General features: G+C 43.8%; 1 protein-coding gene across 1 annotated transcript in view; it reads right to left on the reverse strand.

Annotated features, from left to right (window-relative positions):
- Positions 1 to 8934: 8934 nt before the first annotated feature.
- CCDC107 (coiled-coil domain containing 107) overlaps positions 8935 to 12268 on the reverse strand; it is a 46777-nt gene continuing 43443 nt past the window's right edge. The window contains exons 5-6 of the mRNA XM_073620024.1: positions 10418 to 10527; positions 8935 to 9479 (exon numbers count right to left, since the gene is read on the reverse strand). Coding sequence (XP_073476125.1) covers positions 9232 to 9479; positions 10418 to 10527 — 358 coding nt within the window. The 3' untranslated portion in view covers positions 8935 to 9231. The remainder of the gene's footprint in view (positions 9480 to 10417; positions 10528 to 12268) is intronic.

A 12268-nucleotide genomic window follows, 5' to 3' on the forward strand; every position in this document is an offset into this window, starting at 1 on the left:
AGATGCGATCTCCTACAGGACACCCGTGTGGGCGCGCTTCCGTGTCCTGCTGCTGCATCTGTTGGCACAGACAACAGGACTTGGCTCCACCCCCCCCCCACGGCGCCTGCGTTGGGTTTGATTGACAGCAGCGGAAGCTAATGGCTGCGCTGCTATCAATCTATCCAATTCAGGACACGAGACACCAGCCGAGCTGGTGTGCTCATCCCCGTCGTGGGAATTATGGGGCTCAAGTAAGTAAAAGGAGGCCTTGGGGGCGCTGCTGCACTAAAGAAGGTTTTTCACCTTTAATGCATAAAATGCATTAAGGTGAAAAACGCAGAGGGTTTCCAACCCCTTGAAAGAATCCTGAGTATTATCCAGTGGAACTCTGTCCATTCTACCAGAGCTTTGGCAGCGACATGGTCCGAACGAGCTGGTGCCAGTCCAGAAGAAATATATACAGAAGCAACATTTTGCCATTACAAATTAGTGAGTTCTCTATTTTCCTTTTAAGGTGCTGTCTTGAAGGACAATTTGGAAAAATCCAAGTTATCCCGTTTGAAATTGGACCCCAGCGCGACTTGCATGCAACTTCTTTAACAGAAATCAATGCAAGTCAAACCAAAAGTATCGCAGGAACCTTTTTCTATGTCAGAGTGACTCAAATTGCACCATTTAGAACGGTTCCACTGTACAGAATGGGGTCCGACTTCTGATGTGACAAGTGCCCCAAAGTCGCAGCAGTGTGAACCGGGAATTATTAACTTTTGTTTCCAAGAGTATTTCAGGACAGCAGCTACTGCTGGCCCTATTAATGTTATGTTTGAATATGTTCAGTTGTGTTTTTCAGTATGACTGGAGCTACCTTTCTACAACTGATAACCTATGAAGGGCAGTCTCCTTTTAAAGATTTGTACAGCAGTCTTTTCTGTAAATTGTGGGTTGGCGTCCAAACTATCCAAACAGAAAGCTGGGAGTTTCTTGAAACCAAAGGCTACTGAGGACACTAGTAGTGATGGGCTAATAAAGAGGCTAGTGATAGCACTAGCTCTGATGGACTGAGGAGGTCAGTAAGGTCACTAGTACAGTCGTGGCCAAAAGTTTTAAGAATGACACAAATATTAAATTTCACAAAGTGTGCTGCTTCAGTGTTTTTAGACCTTTTTGTCAGATGGTATAAAGAAGTATTTTATTACAATTATTAAAATTACAAGCATTTCATAAGTGTCAAAGGCTTTTATTGACAATTACATTAAGTTTATGCAGAGTCAATATTTGCAATGTTAACCCTTTTTTCTGACGCCACCATGGCAGCATACTAGTGATAGGCTCCGCCTTTCTCCCCTCCCTCAGGACCAATGAAATAGCATAAATTAAAGGCCAGTTAGGCCCCGCCCATTCTTCTTTTTGTCCTCATACCTCCACGCACCAGTGAAGAGTAAGCAGTACTACGTTCCCCCCTCTGCCTCCAGGCAGCTGCCGACTAGGTTAAGCCTCTCCCAGTACGAAGTCCCAGTATCAGGCTGCTAAAAGCGCCAGAGTAGCTTGGGAGCTCCTTCTGTGGGTCTTGATGGAGCTGAGCAGTTTTTCCTATTTAGGAATGAAATCTGCCTTTAGGGTTGGTGTCTGCAACGCTTGTTGGGTTTGGGGAGGCCAGGTTTGCATCCTTCTTACCTTTGCCTTTGTTTGTCTCCTGTCATTTTCTAATTTTCTGCACCTCCTGTTCTTTTCCTCCTGCAGTGGCACTGGTCTGGGTACATTACTCCCCCTAGACAGGTTCTCTGTCCTTTGCTGTCCTCGGCCGGATGTAGGTATAGCTTATGTTTGTAGGTTGTGTATGTATAGGTTTGGGGCAGGTGGGTATGTATGTGTGTATATATATATATATATATATATATATATATATATATATATATATATATATATATATATATATATATATATATGGATCAGAGGGGTGGACAGCTGGCTCAGAGACAGTCCATTAAAACAAAAGTGGCTTTTTGCAGCAAAATAAACATAAGATAAGACAGACTTGTCTTGTCACACGGTTGTGCTCACAGTTCAGCAGCACACAGGCTTATAGATAATAGTTCATGGCTCCAATCAGAGCTACAGTCTTTATGTGGTTAAGCTCACCCAACACACCATCCAGCAATGGACATTTTCACACAGCATGCTGCTGTGTCTCTCTCTCCTACTCAAACAGCTCCTCTCTGAGACTTTCAGCCCAGCTGACAATAAGCAGGTCTGAAGGGGAAATACCTGCCCTCTTCGATTAACCCTTTCTTGACCCTGCCCCAGGCTGACCCTCTGCGGTATATATATTTGTGTATACATGTGTGTGTTCTTATGTTGGTTGGTATGTATGTATGTGGGGGGGTGTTATATGGAGCGGTATGTGCATGTATTTATATATGTATGCATATTGTTAAAAAAAAAAAAAAAAGGGAAAGGAGATATACATTATTAGAGGGAGAGGCGAAGTCGCTGTTGCCTTATCTATTTTTCCTCTTCTCTGTTTTTCTGTGGCTGTCCGTCTCTCAGTTGGTCGTCCCATTTCTCCACGGTTCGAGTATCAGTCACCACCCATACAAAAGACCACCGTGTTAGTAAGTTTTCAGGAAAAGAGTGCCCTCACATGCGGATTGCTTTGATTTGCTTAAGCTCTGCGCGCCCACGCTCTCAAAGGCCAGAGCCAGAGGCCATAGAAAGGCGGACTTTCTTCAGAGAAGCATAGCTCGGATGCCGCTCCCACTCAGGAGAGAGGTTCCAGGGAAAACGTCTTAGCTTTTCTTTCCCAAACCCAGCACCCTAACAAGAGTCCTGCAGACCTGTGGCGCAGTGCCTATGCCCAGGAGGCTGGTGAGTGAAGTCGGCCTGGTTGAAGTTTGCAGCTGACAGGTAATACCGAATGTCTTTATTACTTATAAGGTGGCACGCATCACGGTTTACTGGACAGTGGATTGTGCAGATCCTTGGAGGATAGGCACTCATGGTCACTTCGGTGGATTCCTCGCTGTTCCTTCTCCGGACCTTTTTCTCCCTCGGAGCTGCCAGATCCACTGCAACCACGGCGGTTACAATACTTACACTTCAGAATCAGAGGGGAGCTGTCCTGGTCCCATCTCACAGGAGAGATTGTAGGTTTCCTAACCACCCCTGTTTATAGGTCGCGGGGGTTGGAGAGAAGCATTCGCTAGATCATCAGGATTCTTAGCCTTACATCCCCAAATTTTTTCCTTTCTTTTTTATTCCAAAGTAAGTAAATTTGGCGATTGGTTGGACACATCTCCGCTTTATCAGCCTACCTTTTAGCCTATGAATATCTATAAGAATATTCACAGAGGTTTCAGTGCCGTGTCAGATTCGCAGAGAACCAGGTCTCCAGATTCGCCACTACCTGGGTGTCATTCCTTTCTACAAAAAAAAAAAAAAAAAAGGCCAACTTTTGCTTTCCAATAGTTAAAGTGCCTGTGTGGGCTCTACTGGTTTCTCTGGTTTGCTTCCATCAGAAAAGGATGGTGACGGTCATAAGGAGAATTCTGAGATCAGATGCCTCTACTTCCTGGAAGACTTCTAGGTGTCTCAGCCTCCTGGCCGTAATGTTGTCATTCATACCGATGATTCCTTGGGTGCATGGGCACCGGTGCTAGTTTCAACTACAACGAAGGAAACCGGATCCGGTGCAGCAATGATCAGTCTCACGCAGTATGTATAGCGGTCCGTGGTGATGGAAAGACCTTGAGGATGTCACGAACCAGCTGACTGGATCAATGTGATGAATCCTAGTGGCAAGACAGCCTGAAAGGCGCCCTGCGAGGGTTTGTCGGTCAAGGCAAGTGGAGATTGCTAGCCAAGGAAGGTAGTCTCGAAAGCGCTGGAAGGTCAGGCAGCCTTTTTTATCACTTTGACCTTGCTACATAGAATCAAGGGTGACCAGTCATCTTGCGGTTGAGCAACAGGACAGCAATTGCGTATTTTCAGCTCCAGGGAGGATCTTGCAGCAATATGCTATTGAGAGATGTAGAACCCAGAATGTCTGGGTAGGAAGATCACCAGCAAATTCCGGAAGCAATTTACCTCCTAGGGGATTGGAATACACGGACATACTGTCCATCATGCAAGCTTGACAGAGCATGAGGGGGAGGCTTGTCCACAGGTGGCCTACCACAGACAGGCTTCTTTGCTTCTCACAGCAAATGCCAATTTAAGAAAAGGTCTGACTCGGTTTACGCTCCCCAAAGCAGAGAACAGAAGCTGAGTTTCTCCATGAAACTGCAATCAAGCCTACTGTCTATGTTTTTCCCCAACTTCTCTCTTAATGAAATTCCTCTTGAAGCTGTCAAGAATGAGCATGGTAGTCACGACCACCCCTCCATTCTAACCATAGGAGTCTTGGTGCTTCCTGGCTATCTACTTCAGAATACAGAAGTCGATTCCCCTTCACACATGCACAGACCAGAGATGCAAGCATAATGGCGGGAAGGGGAAGCCGCAGAACCTAGATTGCTCCAGAGTTGCTCCAAGAGTGAGCTCTACTTTGGGGGGTGCAAAAGGCACTCTACTAACAGCCTCTATGCCAAGATCTGGAACAAACTTTTCTGCAAAATTTTGAAGACAGTCAGGAAGTTTCGTCAACCACGAGAGAGAATCTTTCACAATTAAAATCTTTCGATGCTGTTGGGGTTTATTTAAATTGTTTACCGCAACAGGGCAGTGTTCGGTTTAAGACATCGCTTACTAACCAGTATTTAGCGCAGAGGACCTGATGTCACCACACTCTCAGCGGATCGGCTTCGGCGTCAGCTGTGTTTTTTAATTGCAACGGTGTTTTATCCTGCCAATGCTTTGATGTAAGCTGTCCATTCATGGATTAAAACATTTTAAACTACTGCACAATGAAGCGCCTCTTTTTCTTTTAAAATATACTATTTCCTGCTACGAGTGGTCTTGCTGGAGCAACTAATGGAGGAGAGTGTTCCTGATTGCCGCCTCTGAAATTTCAACTACCTGGCGTGGAGGGAAGTCTGTCTCTACTCAAAGACCAGCTGTTCCTGACCTCGAGAGGAGTTTGTTCAGGCTTGCATGATCTCTGTGGTGGGGATCCATCAAATCTGGTAAGCAGCCCCCTTTTCCTATTTCTGCACTGTCTTAGAAGATTTACTGAAGACTTAAAGAGGAATCACACCTCCGGTTTATGATACCATCATTTTCCATATGAACTATAATTTTTTAATTTCTTTATATTCACATTACTAATTGGTTTTAATTTGAGTAGCGCACTGAACTTTTTTCTTTATACTGTACAAAACCTCATGTTCAAGGTTTTTTTAGTTGCAGCACTCAGGATTATTTATGTTTCATATATTTGCGATTTTGTGTGTTTTTTGTGCACTTTAAAATAGATTTTCACTAATTTAAATTTCACATTGGTTTATCACAGTTGGGGTAGTGCGGAACGTTTACCATATATTGTCCCAATGCTTGGAGATTGTCAGAATTTGTGGGGTTTTTTTGTTCTCCCACCTCTCGAGGACTGACCACAAGTTCTCAATGGGATTAAGATCTGGGGAGTTTCCTTGCCATAGCCCCAAAATTTCAGTGTTTTGTTCCCCAAGCCACTTAGTTATCACTTTTGCCTTATGGCAAGGTACTCAACCATGCTGGAAAAGGCATTGTTCATCACCAAACTGTTCTTGAATGGTTGGGAGAAGTTGCTCTCGGAGGATGTTTATTCTTTATTCATGGTTGTGTTCTTAGGCAAAATTGTGAGTGAGCCCACTCCCTTGGCTAAGAAGCAAGCCCACACATGAATGGTCTCAGGATGCTTTACTGTTGGCATGACACAGGACTGATGGTAGCGCTCACCTTTTCTTTTCCAGCCAAGGTTTTTGCTCGGATGCCCCAAACAATCGGAAAGGGAATTTATCAGAGAAAATGACTTTACCCCAGTCCTCAGCAGTCCAATCCCTGTACCTTTTGCAGAATATCAGTCTGTCCCTGATGTTTTTCCAGGAAAGAAGTGGCTTCTTTGCTGCCCTTCTTGACACCAGGCCATCCTCCAAAAGTCTTCCCCTCACTGTGGGTGCAGATGCACCCACTCCTGCCTGCTTCCATTCCTGAGCAAGCTCTGCACTGGTGGTGCCCCAATCCCGTAGCTGAATCAACTGTAGGAAATGGGCCTGCTGCTTGCTGAAATTTCTTGGGCTTCCTGATGCCTTCTTCACAAATGCAGTGGAAATGTTTTTTTTTATGGGATTAAAGGGGTTGTAAAGGTAAATTTTTTTTTTTTTTAAAATAACAAACATGTTATACTTACCTTCACTGTGCAGCTCGTTCTGCACAGAGTGGCCCCGAACCTGGTCTTCTGGGGTCCCCCGGCGGCTGTTTCAGCTCCTCCCCGCAAGCATTAACCACCTTAATGCGAGCTCCCTCGCATGGTGGTGAGTGCTTGTGGGCGCGCTCCCGTGATACAGCCGGCGGCTATAGCCGCTCGCTGTATCACTCGGCCCCGCCCCCCGGCGCGCCGCGTCATCGGATGTGATTGACAGCAGCGCGAGCCAATGGCTGCGCTGCTTTCAATCCATCCACTGCAGCCAATCAGCGACCAGGCTGAGCTGCAATGAAGATGACGAGAACGAGCAGCGAAGATTCGAGGCGTCAGGTAAGTAAAACGGGGGGGCTGGGGGCGGCGGTATTGTCAAAAGTTTTTTCACCTTAATGCATAGAATGCATTAAGGTGAAAAAATTTTTACCTTTACAACATCTAAGTTAATTTTCATAGTAAAGAGGGACATTGTAATACATCTGATCACTCTTCATAAACTTTCTGGAGTACAGTATATGCAAATTGCCATCATAAAAACAGAGGCAGCAGACTTTGTAAAAATTAATATTTATGTCATTCTCAACTTTTGGCCACAGCTGTAGCAATGGGCTATAAATAGGACATTAGTGAGGTGGCTAGTGAGCACACTAGAAGGGATGGGCTAATAACAGAAAATGGTATCATACCCATCTTAATATTTTTTTTCTGGTACCTATTCATGGCAGCATACATGGGGTAGTAGCCCCGCCTACTTCCATCCACAGGACCAGTGAATAGCTATAAAAAAAAACGTAACACCCACACAACAGCCCATTCCTTGTACATTGCAAGGAACAAACTGGGTGGGTTTAGTAAGCTGCCACTGATAGGCACCAGGAAATAAAATTACAATTTTCTGTTTTCCTGGTAACTCCATGGCAGCATACATGTGGTAGATAAATAACTGGCTAGCAGGGTGAGAGGCTTCAGAAAAATCCTATCATAAGAAAGTAAGCTAATGGCTTCCTGCCAAAGACAGCTGTAGTGAGGACTAGGGGCGTTGAATAGAAATCGCAGCATCGATGCATCGCAATTCAGGCATTCACGATTCTGCATCGACGTTGGGTCGGCCGAATCAATCGCCCATGAACTTAATCGGCGCTCTGTGTGGTGCTCTGCCTCTCCTGGAGAAACACAGGGGCAGAGCCTGCCTGGTGGATAAAGCCCCCTCCCCACCCACCGCAGTGAGATGGACACTGAAGCAGAAAGTCAGCTGATAGCCAATCGAGTGAAGGGGAGGAGCTTGAGATCCCACGTCAGGAGAGGCTTCACTGGAGGCACCGGAAGGGAGAAGAGAGGCAGAGACACACTGAGCATGGAAGAAGGGGAATCGACGGACACCAAGAGCCAGTGTCACTGATCCCATCATGCCTCTGCCACTGATACCATCCATCCCTCTGCCCCTGATCCCGCCCAACCATCCCTCCGTCACTTATATTTTGTGCATTTAGGGCAGCAATGCATTACAGGTCTTTGTTAAAATAATCTACTAAGCAGCCCAAAACTCGTTTATGAGAGAGTCAATCTATTCCACATTTTCACAGCTCTCATGGCAAATAAGCCTTTCTGCTTTTCCTCTAGATGTAAAGAATGCCCCTTTATTCCCTGTAATGATTTGAAAGTGAATAACTTGTAGTCCTCTTTTGGGATGGTTATAATTACCCTCCCCAAATAGGACATTGCTCTAAGAGCAAATGGAAAAAAAAAAAAAAGTTTTTCTGACTGCTTGAACTTTTGGATAAAAACCATGGGCATTAATTATGATGCATCGTGGAATCAAATCGAAGACAGGATAATCGTAATCGAATCGTGAGACCAGTAAAGATGTGCACCCCTAGTGAGGACTACTAAGCCCATCCTTAGTACTGAAAGAACGCACTATAATAGAACCCGATCGGCTCTCCTGCCTGTCGGGTTGGCTGACTTCTCTGTATAAGGTGTCCACAATGTCCAGATGCTGCTGGAGGAACGTACAGCAATTACTTTTAGTAGTAGCAGCCCAGCCATATAATGGGCCTTTAGTATTAACTTTAGGAACCAAAAGGCGAATGTGCACTGGAGCCTTCCTACCATTGTTTGTTTCTAAGGAAATAGGTAGAGCTGCTATGGCTAGCTAACAAAGGTTTGCAAGTAGGCTGTTGTGTGGGTGTTAACTTTTTTATAGCCATGCACTGGGCCTGTGGGCAGAAGTAGGCAGGGCTACTACCAAATATATGTTGACATGGAGGCACTAGGACAGTGATGGTGAACCTTGGCACCCCAGATGTTTTGGAACTACATTTCCCATGATGCTCATGCACTCTGCAGCGTAGGTGAGCATCATGGGAAATGTAGTTCCATAACATCTGGGGTGCCAAGATTCGCCATCACTGCACTAGGAAAACAAGGCTAGTGAGGATACTTGTCATGATGGGCCAATAAGGGAGGTACATTGGACAGAAAGAGGAGGACCAATCATCTATGCTCCAAGCTGTCCAATTAGAAAGCAGAGTGTTTCTTGGAACCTAAGGCACATTTTTAGAGCTACATTCACTTTAAATACCAACTTATCAAGTCAGGCTTGATTTAGAGATTTATAAAGATTAAGAGATAAGATAAAGATTTATTACCCGTAGCTATTAAAACAATGTGCAGTACACAAAAGTACTAAACATTTTCTTACTGTACATTCAGTGAAAGCATTTCATTGCAGTAATAAAATGAAAGGCCGACAGTCTTGACTTTTTTTTTTTTTTTTTTTTAAGCTAAGACATTGAAAACAAACCACTTGCCCTTTATTGCACCAATTCATAAAGCATGTGAATAACTTAGCAAGTGACAAATAAAAGACGTATAAAACAAAAGCAGAGAGATACAGTACATAGTCTTGCATGTCATACTTAGACATTGCGCTTTCTTAACCCTTCAGAAACAGGACTTGCTGTAGCATCAGCATCATCTTCCCCTTTACAGAGATCATTTAGAGACAACTCTTCTGTAACAGGATTGTGTGCAGTTATATCGGTGTCCATCGTGTTTAGTAGAGATTCCTCACTTTTACTTTCTACATCGTTTTCATTGACTTCTGACTGTTGAGTGGCAAATGAATGAATAAGGTCTTCAAGTGTATTTTCACAGGTTTGGTTAGCTTTGGAAGTTAGAGGGTTTACAGAAAAAAAAAATGTTATGATTAGTACAATCATTACTGCCATTTTAAAATACAGCAAGTATAAACAGACCACAATATCCTAGGCTGAACTACCATACTACAGTTTGTCAAAGCTCTGTGCTACCTTGGAAATATCCATGGAACCCCCCCCCCCCCCCCCCTCAAAAATAATAAAATAAAAGTATAATGATATATACATAGATGTCTGCTAGTAGTGACATCTACTGGTGAAATGAAATTACTGTGGAGGAGAGCTGCAGTTTGAAAGCACTCACACAATAGATGCTTTTTGTTTCTAAGTTCTACTCTACCCTTCTTCTTGGGAAAAAAGTTTCTTCCCCCACAAATTCCAAAAAAAAAAAAAAAAAAAAAAAAAAAAAGTAAATTACTGGTGTAGATAATTTTGCTGTGGATACAATTGATCTTTCACACAAAAAACATTTTAAGCATCGCCTATGGAGATTTTGAATTACTGAAGTTTGGCGCCCTTTTCTAGTGTGCAATTTTAAAGCGGGACATGTGAGGTATCTATTTACTCAGCGTATCATTGTCTGTTACATTATACAAAAAATTGGGCTAGCTTTATTTTTATGTTTTTTTTTATTCATGAAAGTGTCTTCCCCCCCCCCCCCCAAAAAAAATCCAGTTTGGCACCATGTGGCAAGTTGCAATGACCACCATTATATTCTCCAGGGTCTCTGCTAATTATAATATATATAATATATAAATATATATATTTATTTTGTTTGGGGTTCTGAGTAATTTTCTAGCAAAAAAATTATGATTCTTACATAGGAGAGGAGTGAGGAATTCGCCCGGTGGGTAAGTGGTTAATGAAGAGGTCCACTGTATCGGTTTTGGTACTTCTCAACTGTATTTTTCTGTTTTATATACAAGTATGGGAAAAAAAGGCTTACCTGGGTTATGAGGAGCTGCTTTATCCATTCCACTTTTCTTCATTAACTGTCTGATATATTGCAGCTGATTCATAATTTCACTTTTTTGGTCAATAGCCAATGTGCTCACACTAAAAAGTAAACATGTATTCACCTTTCATTAAGTATTTATGACATTCTATTTAGAACTAGCAGCAAAAAATATTTTATATAATGGCTGTTCTTTAACTCAATAATGTTTCTTTCAAAGGGGTTGTAAACCCTCTTTTAAAGAAAAATAACAAACATGTTACACTTCCCTGCTCTGTGCAATCCTTTTGCACAGAGCAGCCCGATCCTCTTCTTCTGGGGTGCCTCGCTGGTGCTCCAGGCTCCTCCTCTTCATTGGGTGTCCCCACGGAATGTCGCTTTCCCTGGGGCACCCGTGCGGGCTTGCTCCCAAGTCCCGCTGCTGCGTCCATTAACACAGGCGGCGGGACTCAGCCCTGCCCCCCCACTCACACTGGATTTGATTGAGAGAAGCGGGAGGCGGTTTGCTTGTGCACATCGCTGGATCTGATTGGGCTCAGGTATGAAAAGGGGGGGGGGGTCTGGGGGGAGCTGCAGCACAGAAGGAAGGTTTTTCACCTTAATGCATTCCATGCATTAAGGTGAAAAACCTTGAGGCTTTACAATCACTTTAACTCAAAAGTATTCCTTTGATTGCTTTATGTAACAAAGCATATTTTAACAGCAGTACCTATACACAGCTGTAAGGAAATACCCACTATAAATGGCTAAGACACAGTACACTTTGCCTTGTGACCTTATTTAATGATGGCTTCTGGTGTTATAGTCAACCTGTTCTCCATTTTAAAGATTTGATGCAAAAGTGCATCTTAAAAAGTGTCACCTGAGGCATTTTTCTTTTTTCAGTTATGGATAGAGTTGAAGAGGGATTAGATTCACTTGTTATTGCACCCCCCATTAGGGAGATGCACCCTCTCCATTTGTCTTATTATCATCAAAAGTGAAAATAAAAGAAAATCCCAAATTTTGGGTTGACTTTAGAACAGGAATAGAAGAGAAACCTTCCAAAAGGTGAAACTAGTTCTGGTGACCATGGCGACACTTAGGGATTCCCTTACTTTGAAGGGTTTTCCTGTTTTGGCTATGGGACAGGAAGTGAATGGAAATCTACCAAATAGGACAAAGATGGCAAAAAAAAAAAAAAAAAGACAAGGGGTTATAACCTTCCCTTACTCTATCCAAAATAAGTAAAAAAAAAAAAAAAAAAAAAAAGTGTCCCTTTAGTGACACTTTAAAAAAAAGAAGATGCCAGCTTTTATTAAAGCAGAGGTCCGCCAATTTTTAAGTCAGCAGCTACAAATACTGCAGCTGCTGACTTTTAAAATAAGGACACTTACCTGTGCAGGGTGCCCACGATGTCCTCACCTGAAGCCGATCTGTCCCTCGGCTCTCGGGTGCTGCCGCTGCCATCTTCAGTAAGGGAATCAGGAAGTGAAGCCTTGCGGCTTCACTTCCTGGTTCCCTACTGCGCATGCGTGACTTGTGCTGTGCGATCCCAGTGGTCCCTGCTGTCTTCTGGGACCTGTGTGTCTCCCAGAAGACAGCGGGGGCTCGGGTATCTATGAACGGAAGTGGGAGCAAAATACCTGTATTAGACAGGTATCTGCTCTCCCCTCCCCCCTGAAAGGTGCCAAATGTGACACCGGGGGGTGGGGGGGTGGGGGGGGGGGGGGGTGGGTGGAACTCCGCTTTAACTAGAAACCTTTTCACCCTTATTAACCAGAGGTTTTGCTTTTTAGGACTTCATGTCTAAGCACTCCCAGCTCCCATTCCCTTATCCACTGGCCACTAAGGGCATTCTCA

This window comes from Aquarana catesbeiana, linkage group LG03, assembly GCF_042186555.1.
Source record: "Aquarana catesbeiana isolate 2022-GZ linkage group LG03, ASM4218655v1, whole genome shotgun sequence".
NCBI lineage: Eukaryota > Metazoa > Chordata > Amphibia > Anura > Ranidae > Aquarana > Aquarana catesbeiana.